Source organism: Selaginella moellendorffii, unplaced genomic scaffold (genome assembly GCF_000143415.4).
Source record: "Selaginella moellendorffii unplaced genomic scaffold, v1.0 SELMOscaffold_25, whole genome shotgun sequence".
Lineage (NCBI taxonomy): Eukaryota > Viridiplantae > Streptophyta > Lycopodiopsida > Selaginellales > Selaginellaceae > Selaginella > Selaginella moellendorffii.
The window spans coordinates 621,395-639,836 of NW_003314286.1; the positions used below are offsets into that span (position 1 = coordinate 621,395).

At 42.6% G+C, this 18,442-nt stretch overlaps 1 protein-coding gene across 1 annotated transcript; it reads right to left on the reverse strand.

Annotated features, from left to right (window-relative positions):
• Positions 1–8,042: 8,042 nt before the first annotated feature.
• Positions 8,043–9,989, reverse strand: LOC112347948. Its single transcript, XM_024679739.1, has one exon. The coding sequence runs from the start codon at positions 9,987–9,989 to the stop codon at positions 8,043–8,045; it is 1,947 nt and encodes a 648-aa protein (XP_024535507.1).
• Between the last annotated feature and the right edge of the window lie 8,453 nt (positions 9,990–18,442).

Here is an 18,442-nt window from a genome sequence, read left to right on the forward strand (position 1 = left end):
ATTATATATAATATATGTTTTTAAATCCTAAATCAGAAACAAAAAAATCCAAAAAAAGTATGAATTCCCTTTAGCATAAAACCATAAAAATTCTGGAAAGATAATCTAATCTCTCATATTTCTAATGGTTCACTCAACCAAAAAAGACCATATGTTCCCATTGATGTTAGAAAGGATTAAGGTCCATTCAAGTATTGTTCCAAGTTTAGTCATTTCTCTTGCACGACACAATCAAAACTCTTGAAGGTTGAGTGAAATGCAACTGGAAAAATCAATGCCCAAAGTTGCCTTTGGTAGCTTTATACATGAAGTAGTGACGTCACCACACTGTTTTGAAGGATTCTTACGCTTTTGTTTTTCTTCTGTAGATTAGTTGTTTTCGAGAAATTTTTTATAGGATTATTGTTGTGATAATTAATTTCAGCTTAGCGCATAGGAAAGTTTGAAACTTCTTATATGATTGTATCACGCCCGTCAAGAGCCGGGCCCTTGAAACAGTGTTGGTGAGAGTTGAAAATCCAATGCTCTTAATTACTAATAGTTCTAACTAAATTCGTTTTCTGTGTACAAGGAGCTCGTCTACTTAAGGAGAAAGAAGCCAAAGCATATTTGTACCAAGAGGAAGCTGCACTAGAACAAGCAGAAGCTTCACGCATACCCTGGGCCTAGTTGGCTACAAAACATTAAGAAGGTAAACAGTCACAATCTGGACTTCGGTTCTTTGAAAAACAAGCTCTTGCAAAGTACGATCTTCAAACAGGACTCTCTTTTCTTTTCTCTACAAACGGCTTCACAAAGATCAACTCATAGGCAAGTTGGACGTCCCTGGTGCTCCTCACGGTTCCACACCCATCATCTTTGCCATTTATCGACAAACTTGAAAAGAAATTCTGTTAAAACGAAGAGGCACTCTATTCGTCTTCTTCGTGTGACAGGCGCCTCCTCTTTGAAGGCTCTTGTGGAAAAGGCTCAACGTGATGAATTCCTCCGAGACAAGCCATGGCAACCATTTGCAGCATGCTTTCAAGCATCACGGCCCTGTGTATGTTCGCCCCCCCTCGAACGCCCTGCTTCAAGCTCTGCGCCATCCGAATGCCAGCGGCTTTGAGAATGTCATACTGCGTGTACCTCAGCACCACGTCTCCTATAGCAATGCGAAGCAGGCCCTCATAAAACTTTTTGGCCCCGGACGAAAAGAAGCCACCGTCGACTTCATTAGTCGGAAGCGGGTACCACTGCGCCAACAAGCAGATCATGAGCCGTGTCAAGTAAAGCCTCCTCACCTCTGGAGCAATGTACAAGTCTCCGACGATGAACGGCTGCTTCGAGTATTTTGCACTCTCCCGGTAGTTTTCACGCAGAAACTTGGTCCCAAGAGCAAACATCTTGTCAATGACAGACTTTGAAGTCGGAGTCCGTCCTGATGGTCGAGTAGTCTCCACAAAATCTGTAACCAAAAGACGCGGGTAAGAATTCGGAACATGAAAAGCGAAAAAAAGAAAAAACACAATGAAACCTGAATACGCTTTGTCCGAGACTTTGTTACCACCTGCCAATATTTGACCTTCAGCTTTCAGAATTGCATATGTGAACTTGTGCTTGGAGAGGGCCAATAAGTACACTGCATGAAAAGAAAAAGATGAATGAAAACATTAAAAAAGAACTTACTTGGCTTGTAGTGTCTGTTCGACAAGTTCCGCCTGATTTCAGGGCGAGCACAAGCTACAGCCTGGGCAATTGCTTCCCACGTCTCGTTGGGCTTGAACTCGCTGATTAAGGCACATCGCTGTGCCGACAGGCGAAGCCGTTCCACCTCACACTCTGTTCGCTTGCGAGGCCCTTCATTGAACACGAACGCTCTCCCGTCGGTCCGTCCAGTATCTGCGACATCGTAAGGACCCTAAGGAGGTGCGAGATGAAAACCTTTTGGACTTTCGCCCGAGCTTGAGCTGTCGCTCCCCGATGCGTTACTGTCCTCGTTCAAGATGGCTTCAACTTCCTCCAAGGCATTGTTCGCTCCGGAAAGGACAATGACAAAGCCCTTCTGATCCAGTTCATCTTCATCACCATCTGCAACGGACTCTAGAAAAGAGGAATTGTACTCTGCATCAGTTGGCGTGGTGAATCTTTCAACCTGACGAATCAATTCCAAATGCCTGGGTCGGAAGTTGAGCTCTGTAACGGCCTCGCTGTACGATCTGCAAGGGTCTAGGTAACCTTGCGAGCAGGGATGAAAGAACTCACCTCTCGAAATCTGCCATGGATGTGCTGATCAGGTGAAGGCAGGCATCGAGCGCATCCGGGTTCATCTTCCCGCCCTTGAACCTATCGAAGGCGAGCTGAGAAACAGCCGGCTGGTGGCGGTGGATATTCAGGAACGGCTCCACAGCCTGGAGCACCCCAAAGTTGAACTCGCTCGGCGGAAAACGAAAGGGATCGGTCACGCCCCACACATGCGCCATCTTCAATTTCTTAGGGTTTGTGTGAGAGACAAACTATAAAACAAACTAACATTAAGTAGACATGAAAAGTTAGCAAACTATACAAAACACCTTCTTACCAAATGCTTGTCGATTCTTCATCACTATTATATAACTTGCAGTTTCCAGCATTTTACGGATAAATTCTTTCTGGGTAACTTGGGCTTGAAAGGATAAGATATTCTTTGTCACTAATTACTGAAGATTGCGATAGAACAAATGTTGGCGAGCAGGATATAGGGACGCGTCAAGAACAAACTCAGCAGCTCTCGCGGATCTAGCGTGATCGTTTGGGAGCCAACACGCGCCAAGGACGCCAATGAATTGGGGATGAACTCCTCGGCCTCCTCCAGCCTTTCGGATCGCGCCAGAAGATCGACGATGCACTCATAGTGATCCCTTCCCGGATCGATGCCATAATCCACCACCATGGACTGGAAGTGCTCGCATCCCTCCTCCAGCCGTCCGCCGTGGCTACTGCTCGCGATCATGGCCCCGAAAGTGATCTCCCTTGACGCCCTGCTGCTGCACACCGCCTCGCCGGAGAGCCCCTTGGATTCGACATAGCCCGATATCATTGCGTTCCAGGAGGCTGCACCATGCAATCAAACACGCGCAGGGGATCTCCACTCGTGGCAATTGCCGAGATCGTCGTCGTCCAAGTGATCACAGCCATCTCGTCGAAGATCTTCCAGGCTTCTTGGATTTCTCCATTCACGGCATTTGCTTGGAGCATCGCGTTCCGGGCCACGGCGTCTTTGAGCGGCATATTCCAGAAGAGGTGGCGCGCCTCTGCCAGCCGTCTGATCATCTGGGAGTAGAACGTGATCATGACCGTCACCGTGGGGCATTACGTTCCGGAATGCGGTCGAGCAGCATGGCCGCCCTCTGCAGATGCCCGTTTTGGGCAAATGCCAATGCCATGATGTTCCAGGGGAAAAGATACCTCTGGGTATGGTGGGCGAAGCATTCGTTGGCCTCCTGGACGTTGCCGCACTTGCCGTACATGTCGATGACGAGATTTTGGAGGAAAGTGCTGGAGTGCAGAAGATCGTCATGCATGAGTCGCTGGTGGATCCAGCGTCCTTGGGAAACATTCCTGGTGCCAGCGACGTTCTTTTCGGCCCTTAACGGGCAGGCACGCGCCAGTTAAGTTGATTGCGAGATTAATTATTGCCAAGCCCACATGGCCTAAACAGTTCTTCAAAATGGTTCTCGCAGCAGCAAAAAGCGGCGGAGGTAGATGTTTTTTCTAGCGTGTTTTTCTTCTTTTGATCTCTTGGGCAATCTGAGAATGGTTCCGGAAGAGCAGCCGCGCGTCAATCCTGGAAGGAGAGGCCCAAACTCCAGGACTTGAAAGTTGAACGCAAGCTCTTGTCCGAGGAAGTGGCGAGCAGGAGATGCTCAAGAAGGTGATGTTTTTTTCCTTGGGTCATTTTTCCAGACTTACGAAAACTAACGAAAAGATTTACGAACGTATCGAGCTCAAGAAGAAGATCCTCACGGAATACGATTTTCCACGACCCCGAGTACCTGAGCCCAGAGTTCATGACTGCCTTGAAGGAGAGAAACTGCATTGACGATTTTCTCCATCGGCAAGAGAGGCGTTTGCAGGGACATATACTCTCACTGGATCAACCACGAGAAGCTCCGGGCCTACTGTGAGGGCTATTCGCTACAAAAGCTTCGTCCCATGGCTGAGAAAGTGGCGAGAATGAGTGGAAGTGTGGTTTTTGCCGTCACCGAGGAAACCACGTCGTTTATACTCTACACCCTCGCGGATTGAAAATATGCGCAACAAGGGAAAGGTCCGTCGTAGTTTTTTCTTTCTGGCAAACTTTTCTTATCTTCCATGTTCTGATTTCTCTAAGCTTTGTGCAGGCGCTAAAGAAGGCGCTCTTGCTCAAGTCCCTCTATCGCAATGTGCGTGAGCTCACGGAAAGGATTCACAAGCATCGCTTGCAAGCTGTCTGTTAGCAATGGAGAGACACGCACAAGGAGGAAGAATTTTCTGTGTTTATTCAACTATATATGGATAGTACATATACATGGAACTACTACCATATGGGCATATAATTTCTACTTCTAACATTTCCACTCATGATCAGGTGGCTAATCCAAGCTTGAATCGTGCCTAGTTAATCTGAGATGATGAGTATGGAGAGTTGATGAGAAAATCATACAAAAAACTCATTAATCAATTTCCCAAAACTTAGTTTTTGGTCTTATACTTGCTTGCACACTTTTTGCTCTTTGCTAATTGCCACTCTTAATTGTGAACTTCCCACTATATATACATAGAACTACTGCCACGTGGGTATAATTACATGCCACAACTCTGAGAAGCAGCGGAAAGCAGGCCACAGAGACAGACAGAGAGAGAGAGAGAGAGAGAGAGAGAGAGAGAGAGAGAGAGAGAGAGAGAGAGAGGGAGGATTTAAACGAACTTTCCTTAGTGAGTCCGGCCCTCCTGTGCACACGTGTTCACCATGCTCGTGCTGGCGATGCTGTTCTTCTCTCCTGTCGTAGACCAGCTTCACGTCATCCGGTGAACATGTTGACGAAGCCGTTGCCGACGAGAACATCCAGCGTTTCATTGCTCTGGGTGACGCACTGGAAGAGAGCTCGGCCCTACGCCGGGTCTCCAATGCTCGAGCACGCCTTGGCAGCGCAGGTGAAGGTGATCTTGTTGGGCCAAGTGCCGTCGAGCGTGAGCAGCCGGAAGACATGGAGGGCGGCGCGTTCCACGCAGGGATCATGGCGTTCCACGACTCGAATGTCCTCTCTGTCATCCGGTCGAAGACCAACTTCAGATGAAAGTCAGCTCCCCGCTCAGGATGGAATCAAACATCGCCTCGGCCAAGTTCCTGCTCTGGGCGTATGCCGTGAGCAAGATGTTCCTCGAGAACACATCCTTGACAGGTAAGCTACATTTTTCTTCGCTCACGCATTGCTTCTGGGCGTACAGGAGATCATCGTGTTTCAAGTCACCGCACTCTTCTCCGGAAGCTTGTCAAACACCATCCTAGCCTCCTCCAGATGCTCATTCCGGGAACAGGCAACGATGATAAAGTTCCAAGTGTATGGATTCCTTTCGGCAAGCTTGGCCTCCTGGATCCCGCCGCTTTCGATTGCAGGTATTTTTCTTGCTTGCTCGTGTGTTCTTCCACAAGTTTTCTCTACGTTTGTGAGGTACCTGTGCCCGTCAAATCCAGCTTTGGCGAGCTGGCCGTGAACTCTCCGGAGTGGCGGCATTTGCGTATGAGCGCCCTGTTCTCAACCTTTTTTTGGGCTTCTGCAGAATCAACGCTGTGGACGGTCGAAGAAGAAAACGAGCGATCTTTCCAGACCCTGATTCGCAGTGAGCGCATACAACCCTCTATATCTTTTCTTGCGTTTAAGGTACACTTACTAAGATGAACTAGAACTTAGATTTCCGAGGTCCTAGCAAATCTATCATAGTACAGGTCCACAGAACACCATGTTTCCATTAATGTTTGTAATAAAGATGTTGAGGTCCACTTCGTTGGTATTCCAGCTACCATCTTGCATGTTTCGTGCAAAATTCCTTCTGCGTTTGTGTAGATGCCATAGCAGCTGCTCAGGAACATCCTGTAACAATCTTCCGTTGCTTGTCGTTGCCAAGGTATGGATCCTTTCCCTAAGTGGGGGAGAGTGTCACAAATATGCAACCCAATGAATCAATCCCTGGGAAGGTTTTGCAGGCTGCCATGAGTTGCTGGAGAAAATTGTGCCATTCTATCTTGGTGCATGTTGCGCTAAATCCGCCTCATTGATGAAGAATCACGCTTCAGTGGTTCGCTCCCTGTTGCTTTAGCACTTGATGTCCGCCAATCATGTGGCTTGTTGCTACCTGGAAGCACTTTTAGTTGCTGCAAACAAGTTTCGCATTGGGATGAAAAGTGGATGAAAAGTGTAGAAAACTAGCAAGACTATTAGTGCCATGCGCACTGCTCACTCCCAGAGAAAATTTGCTGAAGTTCAGCATTCTTTGCATAACTGCATAAAGACTAGTAATAGACAATGTTTGAACGTGTCAAAGCTTTCAATATACTTTTAACATTGGACATGGAGCATTTTGTTTGATAGTTGTTTAGCAAAATATTCCAAGTTTATTGTCCTCAGCTATGATAGATAGTGGTTGTTAAACTCATCTCAAACTTCATTCAATACTTAGTTGGCTTTAAAATATTGAATTATGATTTCTATTTTTTGGTTTGTGTTTAAAGGCAAAACATTGGAATATTGCTAGAATTCTGGATATTCGTCAATTGAATTTTCTGAATTTAGGGTAAAACTCTGTTTACTAATTAAGTGATACACTTTCACCTCAACTTTATTCTATGGTCATTATGAGTAAGTTTGTCCCAAAAGGATAATTTTTATAGTCAAGTTTAAGAGTCTTAAAAGTGGATTTAAAAGCTATTAGATGAATCTTCAAGTAGACTATAGTTTGATTTTAAGGTGATAATATTTTTGTTACAATCAACTTTAAATCCATTAAATCATCTCCCAAAATTTATTACTTGGGAAGCAAAACCAAATATTAATATTATTGACTGATGAAGAGGTCAATATTTTATCTTGTATATCTTCCCAAGTAAAACAGAAGAAGGAAGCTTAGAAGAAATAGAGTTATGCTTAAGTTTACATCCAAAGAAGAAAGACCCGATCTAGGTAATGTTTGTCATAAACAAGCATGAAGCAGTTAGGAACTGTTATAAAATAATATAGTATATAAATAACACTTAAACATGCTAAAAAATAACCCCTACTCAATGTTGTATGTATCTACATTAAATTAATTATCTTTCTCCCACTTATGACTATTTATGCAAAGTAAAGTTAAAAAAGTAACATATGTTTATCCTTATTCATGCCTTTGGGTTTAAAGTTGAATTTTACTCTATTTTCTTCTTATACATCTTTTTCTTCTTTTCTTTTCCTACATTTTTGTCTTTATTTGTTTGTCAATATTTTGCAAGTAGGGGCAAGAATGCAAGTATAGACATAAAAAAACTTTATTCATTTTTGGTGACTACGGTAGGATAAGCCATCACTCTTTGACTTTAAAAATACTTAGAAAAAAATTTCTTGTGAATTCCAAATGTGTCCAGCACTAAGAATCACAAATAAACATCTTTAGTGATTGCAAAGGTTCTAAGCCCAGACAATACTAAATGAAAAAGCTCTTTTTGTGATTACAATGGCTTAGTGCTCATACAATGCAAGAAAGATAATTTTCAACCATCAGAGCATAAAATGAGTTTGAAATTGAAATATGGCATACATTGCCAAAAAACCATAGTTACGAACACGAACACGGAACACGAACACGAGCCTCAGATTTCAGGAACCCGAACACGGAACACGATCACGGCCCACGATGGCTCACGAATATTCTACTGAATATTCTAAGAATATGTTATTTAAAAATTATATTCTATTTCTTATTATATTATTATACGAATATGCTATATTTTATTATATTATTCTTAATATTTTTATTTGCACATAAACTACTTCACACTTTTAAACTACTCAAATATCCTGCATCTCATCGTCATCTTCAACCTCATGATCTTCGACCTCACGATCTTCGACATCATCTCCATCTTCCTCTTCCTGTCCTGACTCAAGCTCGTCTTCAGGATGAGGAACTGTCTCCAGGACTTTGTAGCTTACAAACTTGTCGTAATCACGATCATTTTTGCAGGTTAACAACCTGGTGTTGCAAGCCACAAAAACCAGATCCGCTGTCCTGTCCATGGTAAGTCTATTCCTCTTTTTTGAAGAAACATGCTCGAAAGTACTGAACAATCTCTCCACCGAGGACGACGAGCATGCCTGACTTAGAACTCGAATGGCCAACTTCTGAAGAGCTGGAGTTTCATAACCATAGTCCTCCCACCAACATACAGCTCCCCTCTTAGTGCGATCAGCCTTAGCATCATATGAGTTGAAAATGCCTCCTATCCTCCGGTAAGTTAAAAGCTCATCACGTATCACATCCCTCTCACTGGATGTAAACATGGCCAGCAGATAAGCATTCCAATCCTTCATGACCTCTCTGTTAGCATGCTTTTCATACTCCTGAAACTCGGGGTCCAACATGTACGCCACCGAGTGCATGAGCAAGTGATACTCATGCCACCTATTAGACATGATCTGATGAAGTTCCCTATACCTGCCATAATCCGACTGTCCTTCCTCTAAACTTGCATCCAACCTGTTCATGCACTCATATATCTTTCCAATCGCAGGTATATCACCGTCCACAACACGAAGAAGCAGCATAACATCCTTGGACACCTCTAGCATGTCCTTAACCTGTTGCCAGAAACTGTCATCAAAAACCGTTGCATAACTGTCCCTTCCTGCTCTCGACTTCGACTCAGGCCTTGCTCTGTACGCAAGGCATACGAACATCTGTTGTAAAGCTTCTCGGAGCTCCACCAGCCTCTCCATCATAATGAAGTTGTAGCCGAACCTGGTATCACAATAACGCAGCAATCGCTTGTGAGTAAACTCCACCAGCAGTGCCACTATATGAGAGTGGTTTCTAACGAAGATCACCAAAGACTTTCCACGCTCCAGAAGTGTTGCCATCCATGGAAGTACACCGAAGTCTTTCAAGGCATTGTTCAAGCAATGGGCAAAACATGCTGCCCATTGAATTTTCGGGTACCTTTGTTGCAAAAGTGCTGCTGCTGCTCTGTTTGCATTTTCCCCATCGGTCACAACCATGACAACGTTCTCTGCACCTACAATGTTAATGCCTTCTTCCCAGCAGCGCAGAGTATTTTCAGCTGTTTTTCCTGTTAAGGAAATGTCGATAGCCTTCAAAAAAGCTCCTCGTCCTTGACTATATGCCACAAGCCCCATGATATGCCGATTCCTCCTATCTGCCCACCCGTCTGCGCATATGGTTGCACCCCTCTGCTCCCACTGCTTCCTCAAGGACGCCATCTCAATGTCAATGAATCGTTTCTCTTTCACCAAAAGCTTATCCCGGAGATCACCATATTTTGGTGGTGCATAAGGCACACCATGCCTGGCAACTTCCTGTATCATGTTGAGGAAGTAAGGTGACCGAGCCTTGACAAATGGAATGTGTTCATTCCAGAAAAATCTTCCGATAGCCACATCAACTCGGTTCTTCCGCTCAGGATCCATCGAATCAACAATATGGACTTGACTCTGTTTGCTAAAAAACAGGGAACTGCAGCCACTTCCACTTGACTGGGATGATACCACCGGTGGAAATCCTTGGACATTGCCATCCATTCTCATAGAAGCACCACCAGATTCATTCGGCCGTTTCTTCCCCCTTGCCCCTTTCTCGGAATCAATAACCTTTTGCATATTGAGCAGATCCGCTTTCTTGTTACCTGGGATGAGAGGACAACTCACAATATCCTTGCTGCCTGGGCCTTCTCCTAACAGATGAGCTCGCACACGATCAACACCACTCAGTTTGTTCACCATTGGGCAGTATTTGCATGACCATAATTTGTGGCCATGCCCCCTGCTCTCAAGAACACTTACCTCATCCCACCATCGCGAAGAAGGATGCTTTCGCAGTATGCTGGATTGCTGCGCCATGCTTGTTTGCCTTGGATTGTTGCTGCTGTGCCCTGAAATGGTGCGCCCTGGCTGGATTGTCGTGTGATGCCGTGCGCCCTAAAACCAGAATATTCCGCGCGAGAATATTCTGAACAGTGGTCCGTGTTAGTGACACAGACCACTGTTCACGAACACGGCCGTGGGAACACGACCCATGGCCGTGTTCGTGAAACACGGTGAACACGGCCGGGATCCTGGCCGTGTTCGTAACACGGCAAAAAACTCAAGTTTAAATTATTTTGCTAGTAATTTCTTGAGAAAAATCCAAAAGAAAAAAGAATGGAGTTTGTTTGATGTGGAAAACACAATCAATTATTCTAGAATTCTTTCTTTCTGAGCAAGTTTTTACTTGGGTTTTTAAAAAATATATTTTTCAATAGCATGTTACAATTTTTCTACATATATACAAATAGGTGTATTTGACTCCAACTTAAAGAGAGCTAGAGCTATCCTTAGTGAAGAATAAATTGAGGAATTATTCATTTAAATTTTACATTTGTAAACACATCGTGTGTTGGATCTTGTAGCCTAAGTTATGGAATTTCTTCCACATCGTTTGCCTAGTGTTGTCCATTTGTGTACTCATCACTTCTTCGATGTTTGGATAGATTTATATAGGCATCAAAGTTGTCTCTGTAAACATATACGAGTCATGACTATGTTCCTAATCTAGGTGTAGTGTTTTATCACCATACTTGCTGTGTTCAACTTTTCTATAATATACTCGACTACTGAATTTTTGCAGAACGAACCCTAGAGGTCTCACAACTTGGATTTTCAGATCTAGGCAGAATTTTTTTTTGAAGAGAGAATTTTCCTTAATTGAATTTGTATCATCAGGATTCTCTTCCACTTCCACATTCCTTGCTATCTCTCTTGGAGGAGATAGCAAGGTGGAGGTGGTGGCTCAATGGCAAGGTGAAGTGTCAGATTTACCTAAGTGGTGGAATACTTGTAGATACATTGCAAAAAGAGGAAGACTTTTTATCTTCACTTGCCTCCCTTTGCCTATTTGTAAGGCAATATTTTTCATTTCGGCCATAAAATCCATTATAGGCAAAATGAGTTATGTTTATTTGCCATCCAATCTCAATAGCTTCCAACAGGTGGGCTATTTTGATATTAGTATTTTGTGCAATTGTCCTACTGTCAATAAGAACACAAAACACTTTGAATTTAGCATGATAATTGGGCTTTAAGTAGGTGAAGTTGCCTTCTTGTCCAGATGTATAATTTGGGAGGACGTATTGTTTGGGTATGCAATCCTTCTTGCTCATCGTAATTATTTCGCCTTTGTTGTTTAGGCAAAAAAATTGAGCAAATTGGGTGAGTCCAAAGGGATGAACTTGCCCATGGAAAAGAAAAACATGCTCCTTTGGGTGCCACTTTTGCATAAGCTTGATCCTTTGCTCGACCATTTTTTCTCCTTTGAGCAGCTCTACATAAGTGAGTAACCCAAAGGCATTAAGCCAAAATTTGTCATAGGGAAAAAGTATAAGCTCCCTAGACAACTTTACTTGGCCATAATTTAGCTCCTCATTGCTAGATGAGATTTCCTTCACATATTCATCTTGCCTAGGCATTTTTGCCATCTGTGGAGATTTGTAGGTGAACCACTCGGCATTAGGTGATTAGGAGGTGGAGTGTGGTGCTAATGGTGGTGCCTAAGAGAAGTCTTGCATTGACGGTGCAAGAGTAAAGTTGACAGCTTGTGGTGGTGTGTGAGGCTCTGCCCAATCAAGAATGCATTTAACCCAATAAGCGACGACAATGATGTTTGCTCTTGTGTGGCCCTAAATGGTGTTTGAGTTGCCGTATATTGTTTCAAAGCTAAGCCTAGAGTATCGGCATATCTTGGCGAATGCATAGGTATTGTAGCGCATATAATCATAGGATGAGATTTAGATATACTGTCACCGTGGATAATTAGAACCTTGGGGATAAATGGGGATAAAATAGGCATTAAGGGCTTTCTCATCAAGCAATTGCCCCTTTTTCCAGTTGGCTTAAGGGGAGAGAGATAAGGTGCGCTATAGTTGGTATCAGAGAAAATGGCACGGGTTCGATTCCCATTGATTAGTGGCTACTTAAAATATAATATACCCTTGAGCAAGGTATATTTTTACCCCTAAATTTGAAATCGTACGTATTGGGCATCCATGTGTACGTCCTTCCTCTTGTGTGGAGTGAAGGTATCCACCATGGGACTGCGGTACAGGTGGATGACTAGTTGCCTCACATGAAATAGCTAGTCTACACAATGGAGGTGTTGGTGCCAAGGGACACAATGGAAGAATTGGTAGATTCAGTGCGGAAATGGAGGTGTTGGTTCCCCTTGGCTCAGTAGATTCAGTGCGGAAATGGAGGTCCACCGTGGGACTGCGAGGTCCACCGTGGGACTGCGGTACAGGTGGATGACTAGTTGCCTCACATGAAATAGCTAGTCTACACAATGGAGGTGTTGGTGCCAAAGGACACAATGGAAGAATTGGTAATGTAAGCTCCTGAGTTTGGACTTCCTGGGAGGTCACCCAGCCCAGTACTATTCAAACCCAAGGACGCTTAACCCCAAATATCCCAAGACCCTTAACCAATTGGAAAAGGGGGTGCACTCTTATTTATGGGCCCTTTCCCTCTATATTTGAACCCCATGGATCGTCTCTCAAGTCGTTCCCTTTGGTTGCTTACAATCCACCACGCTTCCCTGCAAGTTCACGCCCTCGTGAACGGAAGTTGAGAGCCGCAACTCTCCCGAGAGCCTCGCTCTCTTGACACCCTACCCCTTGGGTCGAGCCTAGCGGGAGCAAACTAGACCAGCCAGATGTCAATCAATATGTGGTGCGATTCCCCTAAGCCAACCAACAGAGTCGGACCCAAGACCCCTCTGATACCAAATGTAGCGCACGTGGTTTTGACCCTTTATCCTATGGTGATTTACCATAGGATAACACCACGAAGCGGAACCTAAACCCTCTTTGTGCCATGTGACAGATGCCACGTGTCACATGCCACGTGTCCATGCCACGTGTCCATAGGAACTCGAGGTTCAGGGCCTTGGGCCACTGAACGAAGGAACGGTGCCAAACTCCCAAACGTGGAGCCAAGGAGTGATGGAGCCGGACCACGGAGCAACTCCCGAGCATACAGCCCAAAGAGCGAAGGGACAGGGGCCCGGAGCGACTTGGAACAATCCTGGAGCAACTAGCATCCCAATGCTAGAACCAGCACGCAAAACGGAGCCAAACGGAGTCTGGCGCTATTTCGGCATACCGGTGGCCTAACGCGAGGATATGGGTACTCCACCAACTAGCATGGAATGGAACTTGGGCTTAGACCCAAGCCGGACGCATGGAAAATTTAGTCGCTTACAATTTGGTATCGGAGCAATTCGGAATCCATCTTTGGAAACACACTTCCTTTCCCGCAATTTGTTAGCGTCCAACACATTAGTGTTCCTCGCCTAACTTTGTCACTTGGATTCCTTCCATGAAATGGGACTGCGGTACAGGTGGATGACTAGTTGCCTCACATGAAATAGCTAGTCTACACAATGGAGGTGTTGGTGCCAAGGGACACAATGGAAGAATTGGTAGATTTAGTGCGGAAATGGAGGTGTTGGTTCCCCTTGGCTCAATAGATTCAGTGCGGAAATGGAGGTCCACCATGGGACTGCGGTACAGGTGGATGACTAGTTGCCTCACATGAAATAGTTGGTCTACACAATGGAAGTGTTGGTACCAAGGGACACAATGGAAGAATTGGTAGATTTAGTGCGGAAATGGAGGTGTTGGTTCCCCTTGGCTCAGTAGATTCAGTGCGGAAATGGAGGTCCACCGTGGGACTGCGGTACAGGTGGATGACTAGTTGCCTCACATTAAATAGCTGGTCTACACAATGGAAGGATTGGTAGATTCAGTGCGGAAATGGAGATGCTGGTTCCTTTTGGCTCAGTAGGGTGGCTCACATGGAATAGCTGGTCTACACAATGGAAGGATTGGTAGATTCAGTGCGGAAATGGAGATGCTGGTTCCCTTTGGCTCAGTAGGGTGGCTCACATGGAATAGCTGGTCTACACAATGGAAGGACTGGTAGATTCAGTGCGAAAATGGAGGTGTTAGTGCCAAGGGACACAATGGAAGAATTGGTAGATTCAGTGTGGAAATGGAGGTGTTGGTTCCCTTTGGCTCAGTAGATTCAGTGCGGAAATGGAGGTCCACCGTGGGACTGCGGTACAGGTGGATGACTAGTTGCCTCACATGAAATAGCTAGTCTACACAATGGAGGTGTTGGTGCCAAGGGACACAATGGAAGAATTGGTAGATTTAGTGCGGAAATGGAGGTGTTGGTTCCCCTTGGCTCAGTAGATTCAGTGCGGAAATGGAGGTCCACCGTGGGACTGCGGTACAGGTGGATGACTAGTTGCCTCACATGAAATAGCTGGTCTACACAATGGAGGTGTTGGTACCAAGGGACACAATGGAAGAATTGGTAGATTCAGTGCGGAAATGAAGGTGTTGGTTCCCCTTGGCTCAGTAGATTCAGTGCGGAAATGGAGGTCCACCGTGGGACTACGGTACAGGTGGATGACTAGTTGCCTCACATGAAATAGTTGGTCTACACAATGGAGGTGTTGGTACCAAGGGACACAATGGAAGAATTGGTAGATTTAGTGCGGAAATGGAGGTGTTGGTTCCCCTTGGCTCAGTAGATTCAGTGCGGAAATGGAGGTCCACCGTGGGACTGCGGTACAGGTGGATGACTAATTGCCTCACATGGAATAGCTGGTCTACACAATGGAAGGATTGGTAGATTCAGTGCGAAAATGGAGATGTTGGTTCCCTTTGGCTCAGTAGGGTGGCTCACATGGAATAGCTGGTCTACACAATGGAAGGATTGGTAGATTCAGTGCGGAAATGGAGATGCTGGTTCCCTTTGGCTTAGTAGGGTGGCTCACATGGAATAGCTGGTCTACACAATGGAAGGATTGGTAGATTCAGTGCGAAAATGGAGGTGTTGGTGCCAAGGGACACAATAGAAGAATTGGTAGATTTAGTGTGGAAATGGAGGTGTTGGTTCCCCTTGGCTCAGTAGGGTGGCTTATATGGGATGAGATTTGGATATAGTAGGGTTGCTCACATGGGATGAGATTTGGATATACTGTCACCGTAGATCCTTGGAACCTTGGGGATAAATGGGGATAAAATAACCACTAAGGGCTCTCTTATCAAGCAATTGCCACTTTTCTAGTTGACTTAAGAAGAGAGAGATAAGGTGCATTACAAGTATAGAGTGAGTGAAAGGAAAAGAGTGAAAGGGAAAAAGAAGTTCTCTATCCACTTCTAAATTACCTAAGTCACCCTACTTTACTATGTTAGTCTTAAACTTTGTCCTTTTGCTTTTTTTTGCTTTTGTATACAAATGTATTGTGGAATTTTTTTTTCATTGTTAAGCTAGTAATCTCTACTCATTAATCTTCATGGTTTGTTGGCAAAATTTATAGAATGGGGCAAGAAAAATATAGATGTTACTCTTAGAGAATCTACCCTTTATTTTCTTTTCCTCTAAGTCTTGCATTACTTGGAAAAAAATTCTATATACCATACCAAACAAGATTTTGAGGAAGGTTTGCTGCAAAAAAAGAAATATCTATCCAATATATCCTTTGATTTCTTTTTATAGAACTTCCCCATCAATGAAAGCACTCAAATATATAAGGGTTTATCTAGTATAAAGATGAATATTTTTTTAAGGGACATGTATTTTCCCTCTGTTCTAAATGAATAAATCCTTGTTTGAGTTTTTCAGAAAAGACTACTCCTTCTATCCAATTCCATTGATGTAGCTTTATAGGAAGATAGAAAAGTTTGAAAATAAGATCGTAAGTGATCTTAATATCCCTTCTATCCATTTTGAAAGTTAGTTTTACAAAATCCCATAATTGAAGAACTAATTTGCCTTCATGTGGTTTTACAAAGTTTGATATTACTTTGTAAAAAATTTTTAAACCCTTATTCTTCATTTAATTGGCCACTTTATTTATGCACTTAGGTAGTTCATCATAATGAATCCCTGCAAGGGCTTCATCCATGAGCTTATCCATAGTTTTATATCCTAAGATATAGATAATATTTATGCTTATATCTTCATGATACTTTTTGAAACAGTTTAAATTTATTATTGCAGTATTATCCTCATTTAAAGTGTGCACTTCAGCCATTTTTGGAGCTGATATCTTAGACAAAATAAATGCATTAGTTTATTTTCTCTCAAATTTATTTCCAAAAATATTTATTTTGTCTTGATACCAAAGGACTTTATCTCTTGGTTTACGCTCGCAAGAGATCTTCAATTGTCAGTCATGTTTAACCTTTTTAGCTTTTTGAATTGCATGTAGAGTCTAGATTGCTCTAAGATTAAGCTTATTTAAATTTTCTATTTTGGCAAGTTTTTACTTAAGAGCTTCTTTTTTGTTTAAGCCATTTTTAATTATAATATGCAAAGAAGGAATTATAAATTCCATAAGTATTAAAGTTTCCTGGCCATAGATGAAACAAAATGGTATCATGCATGTGGATACTTTATATGCAATTTTATAAACCCACAAAGCATTTAAGATTTTCTCATCCTAATTTTTTTTATTATCGAATAATGTAAAATATTCTTTTCCTATATTCTTTAGCCTTGACAATATGCACTTCCAGTGCTATAAATATGAGTTAGTGGAATACAACTAATTCATCTTTGTCTTCTTGGTATAAATCAATAGCATATAAGTTAGAACTTTAGATGAACTTTAACTTTGCAATTTTTCCCATTTGTCGATTAGTGGTGTGTTCATATTGGTTCTATTAAGACTTTACACTCTTCAGATGTTCCATCCTCCAAATATTTGGTTTGATGTCAACAATTGTGTACCATCCAAATTTTGGAGAGTATGATTTAGATTGTATTTTGTAGCATTACAATATACATATGTTGAATCTTTTGTAAAGACACAACAGTATTTAGATCTATTTTATGATTATCAAGTCATTTCAATTACAAATTTTATCTTTCTGAATGATAATTATGCACATCTATATGCTAATGCTGGTATAGGGCTGAATTGCCCTTGCCAGACCACCACATTATCAACAAAGTGATCTAGTGCTAGTGAAATTTCTTGCTAATTTATTGACCTGATCAATGGATTGCACCATATTATTATTATATGTTTATAGGGTCATTAGCACCCGACCACAAACTTCAATAATGATAATCTGCCCTAACCTCACTCCCACTTTGAATGAGTTGGGTGGATGTGATTAACACATGTGGTATGTGTTTTCAGCCATTATACTTAGAAGAGGGTAAATATTAACTGTTAATCAGTTAAAATAACTATAAGTCTCAAGATTTCTTATAAATAATATTAAACAAGGTTAAAACTACTTAATTTATTTCTTCACTAAATATAATTAGGATTTAATCTTAACTTTGTATTGTTTTTATAATATGTAAGATATATATGTATTTTCAAATCTCTCATATTTATTTTTATTGTGCAGTTTCTTTATAGGATATAATATCAAGAAACAATTATTTTATTATGGACAATAAAAAACAAAACTATCATGGTTTAGAATCTTCAATTATTTTTGTCTTTAACCTCTTCTTTTTTTATCTACCACAAAATACCATGTTCCCATTGATATTAGAAAGGTAAGGATTAAGGTCCACTCTGTTATTGTTCCAAGAACCGTCTTCTCTCTTGCATGACACAATCAAAACTCCTAAAGGTGTTATATAAGTCCCAGAACAAGTTCTTAGAAAGAGTGCTCCTGGAACAATTGTCCCATCCTTGTTGCCAAGGTATGGGTTGAGTGAAATGCAGCCTGAAGAATCAAGGCCTGAGTCAGTCTTGCAAATATACTGAAGTTGCCTTGGTAGATTGTGCCACTCCAGCTTAGTACATGAAGTAGTAATGCCGCCACATTGTTCTTGAAGGATTCTCCCACTTGTTTTCTGATGGTGTAAGATCTCATTGTCTGCTGCTACGTAGATCACACCAAGGAAAATGTAAAGATGTTTTGCAAAACATAAGAATTGCTGTCTTACTAAAAATTGTATGAAATTCAGGAGGATTATTGTTGTGATAATTGACATGCTCAGATTTTTACAAGAGCAATAGCACAATACTTCTAATAGGAAAACTCGAAACTTCTTATGCGAAGCGAAAGATTGTATTAAACGTTAAAGACACGGCTTGATCATTCTTTTGTCAGGGTTCAAATCTCGTGCGCATTTGTTTTTTCGGGTTAGGGTTTATGGCAGAG

Bases quoted from the DNA above. Each gene is read 5' to 3' on its own strand.
- LOC112347948 (XM_024679739.1), bottom strand. From the start codon at position 9,989: ATGGTGAACAAACTGAGTGGTGTTGATCGTGTGCGAGCTCATCTGTTA.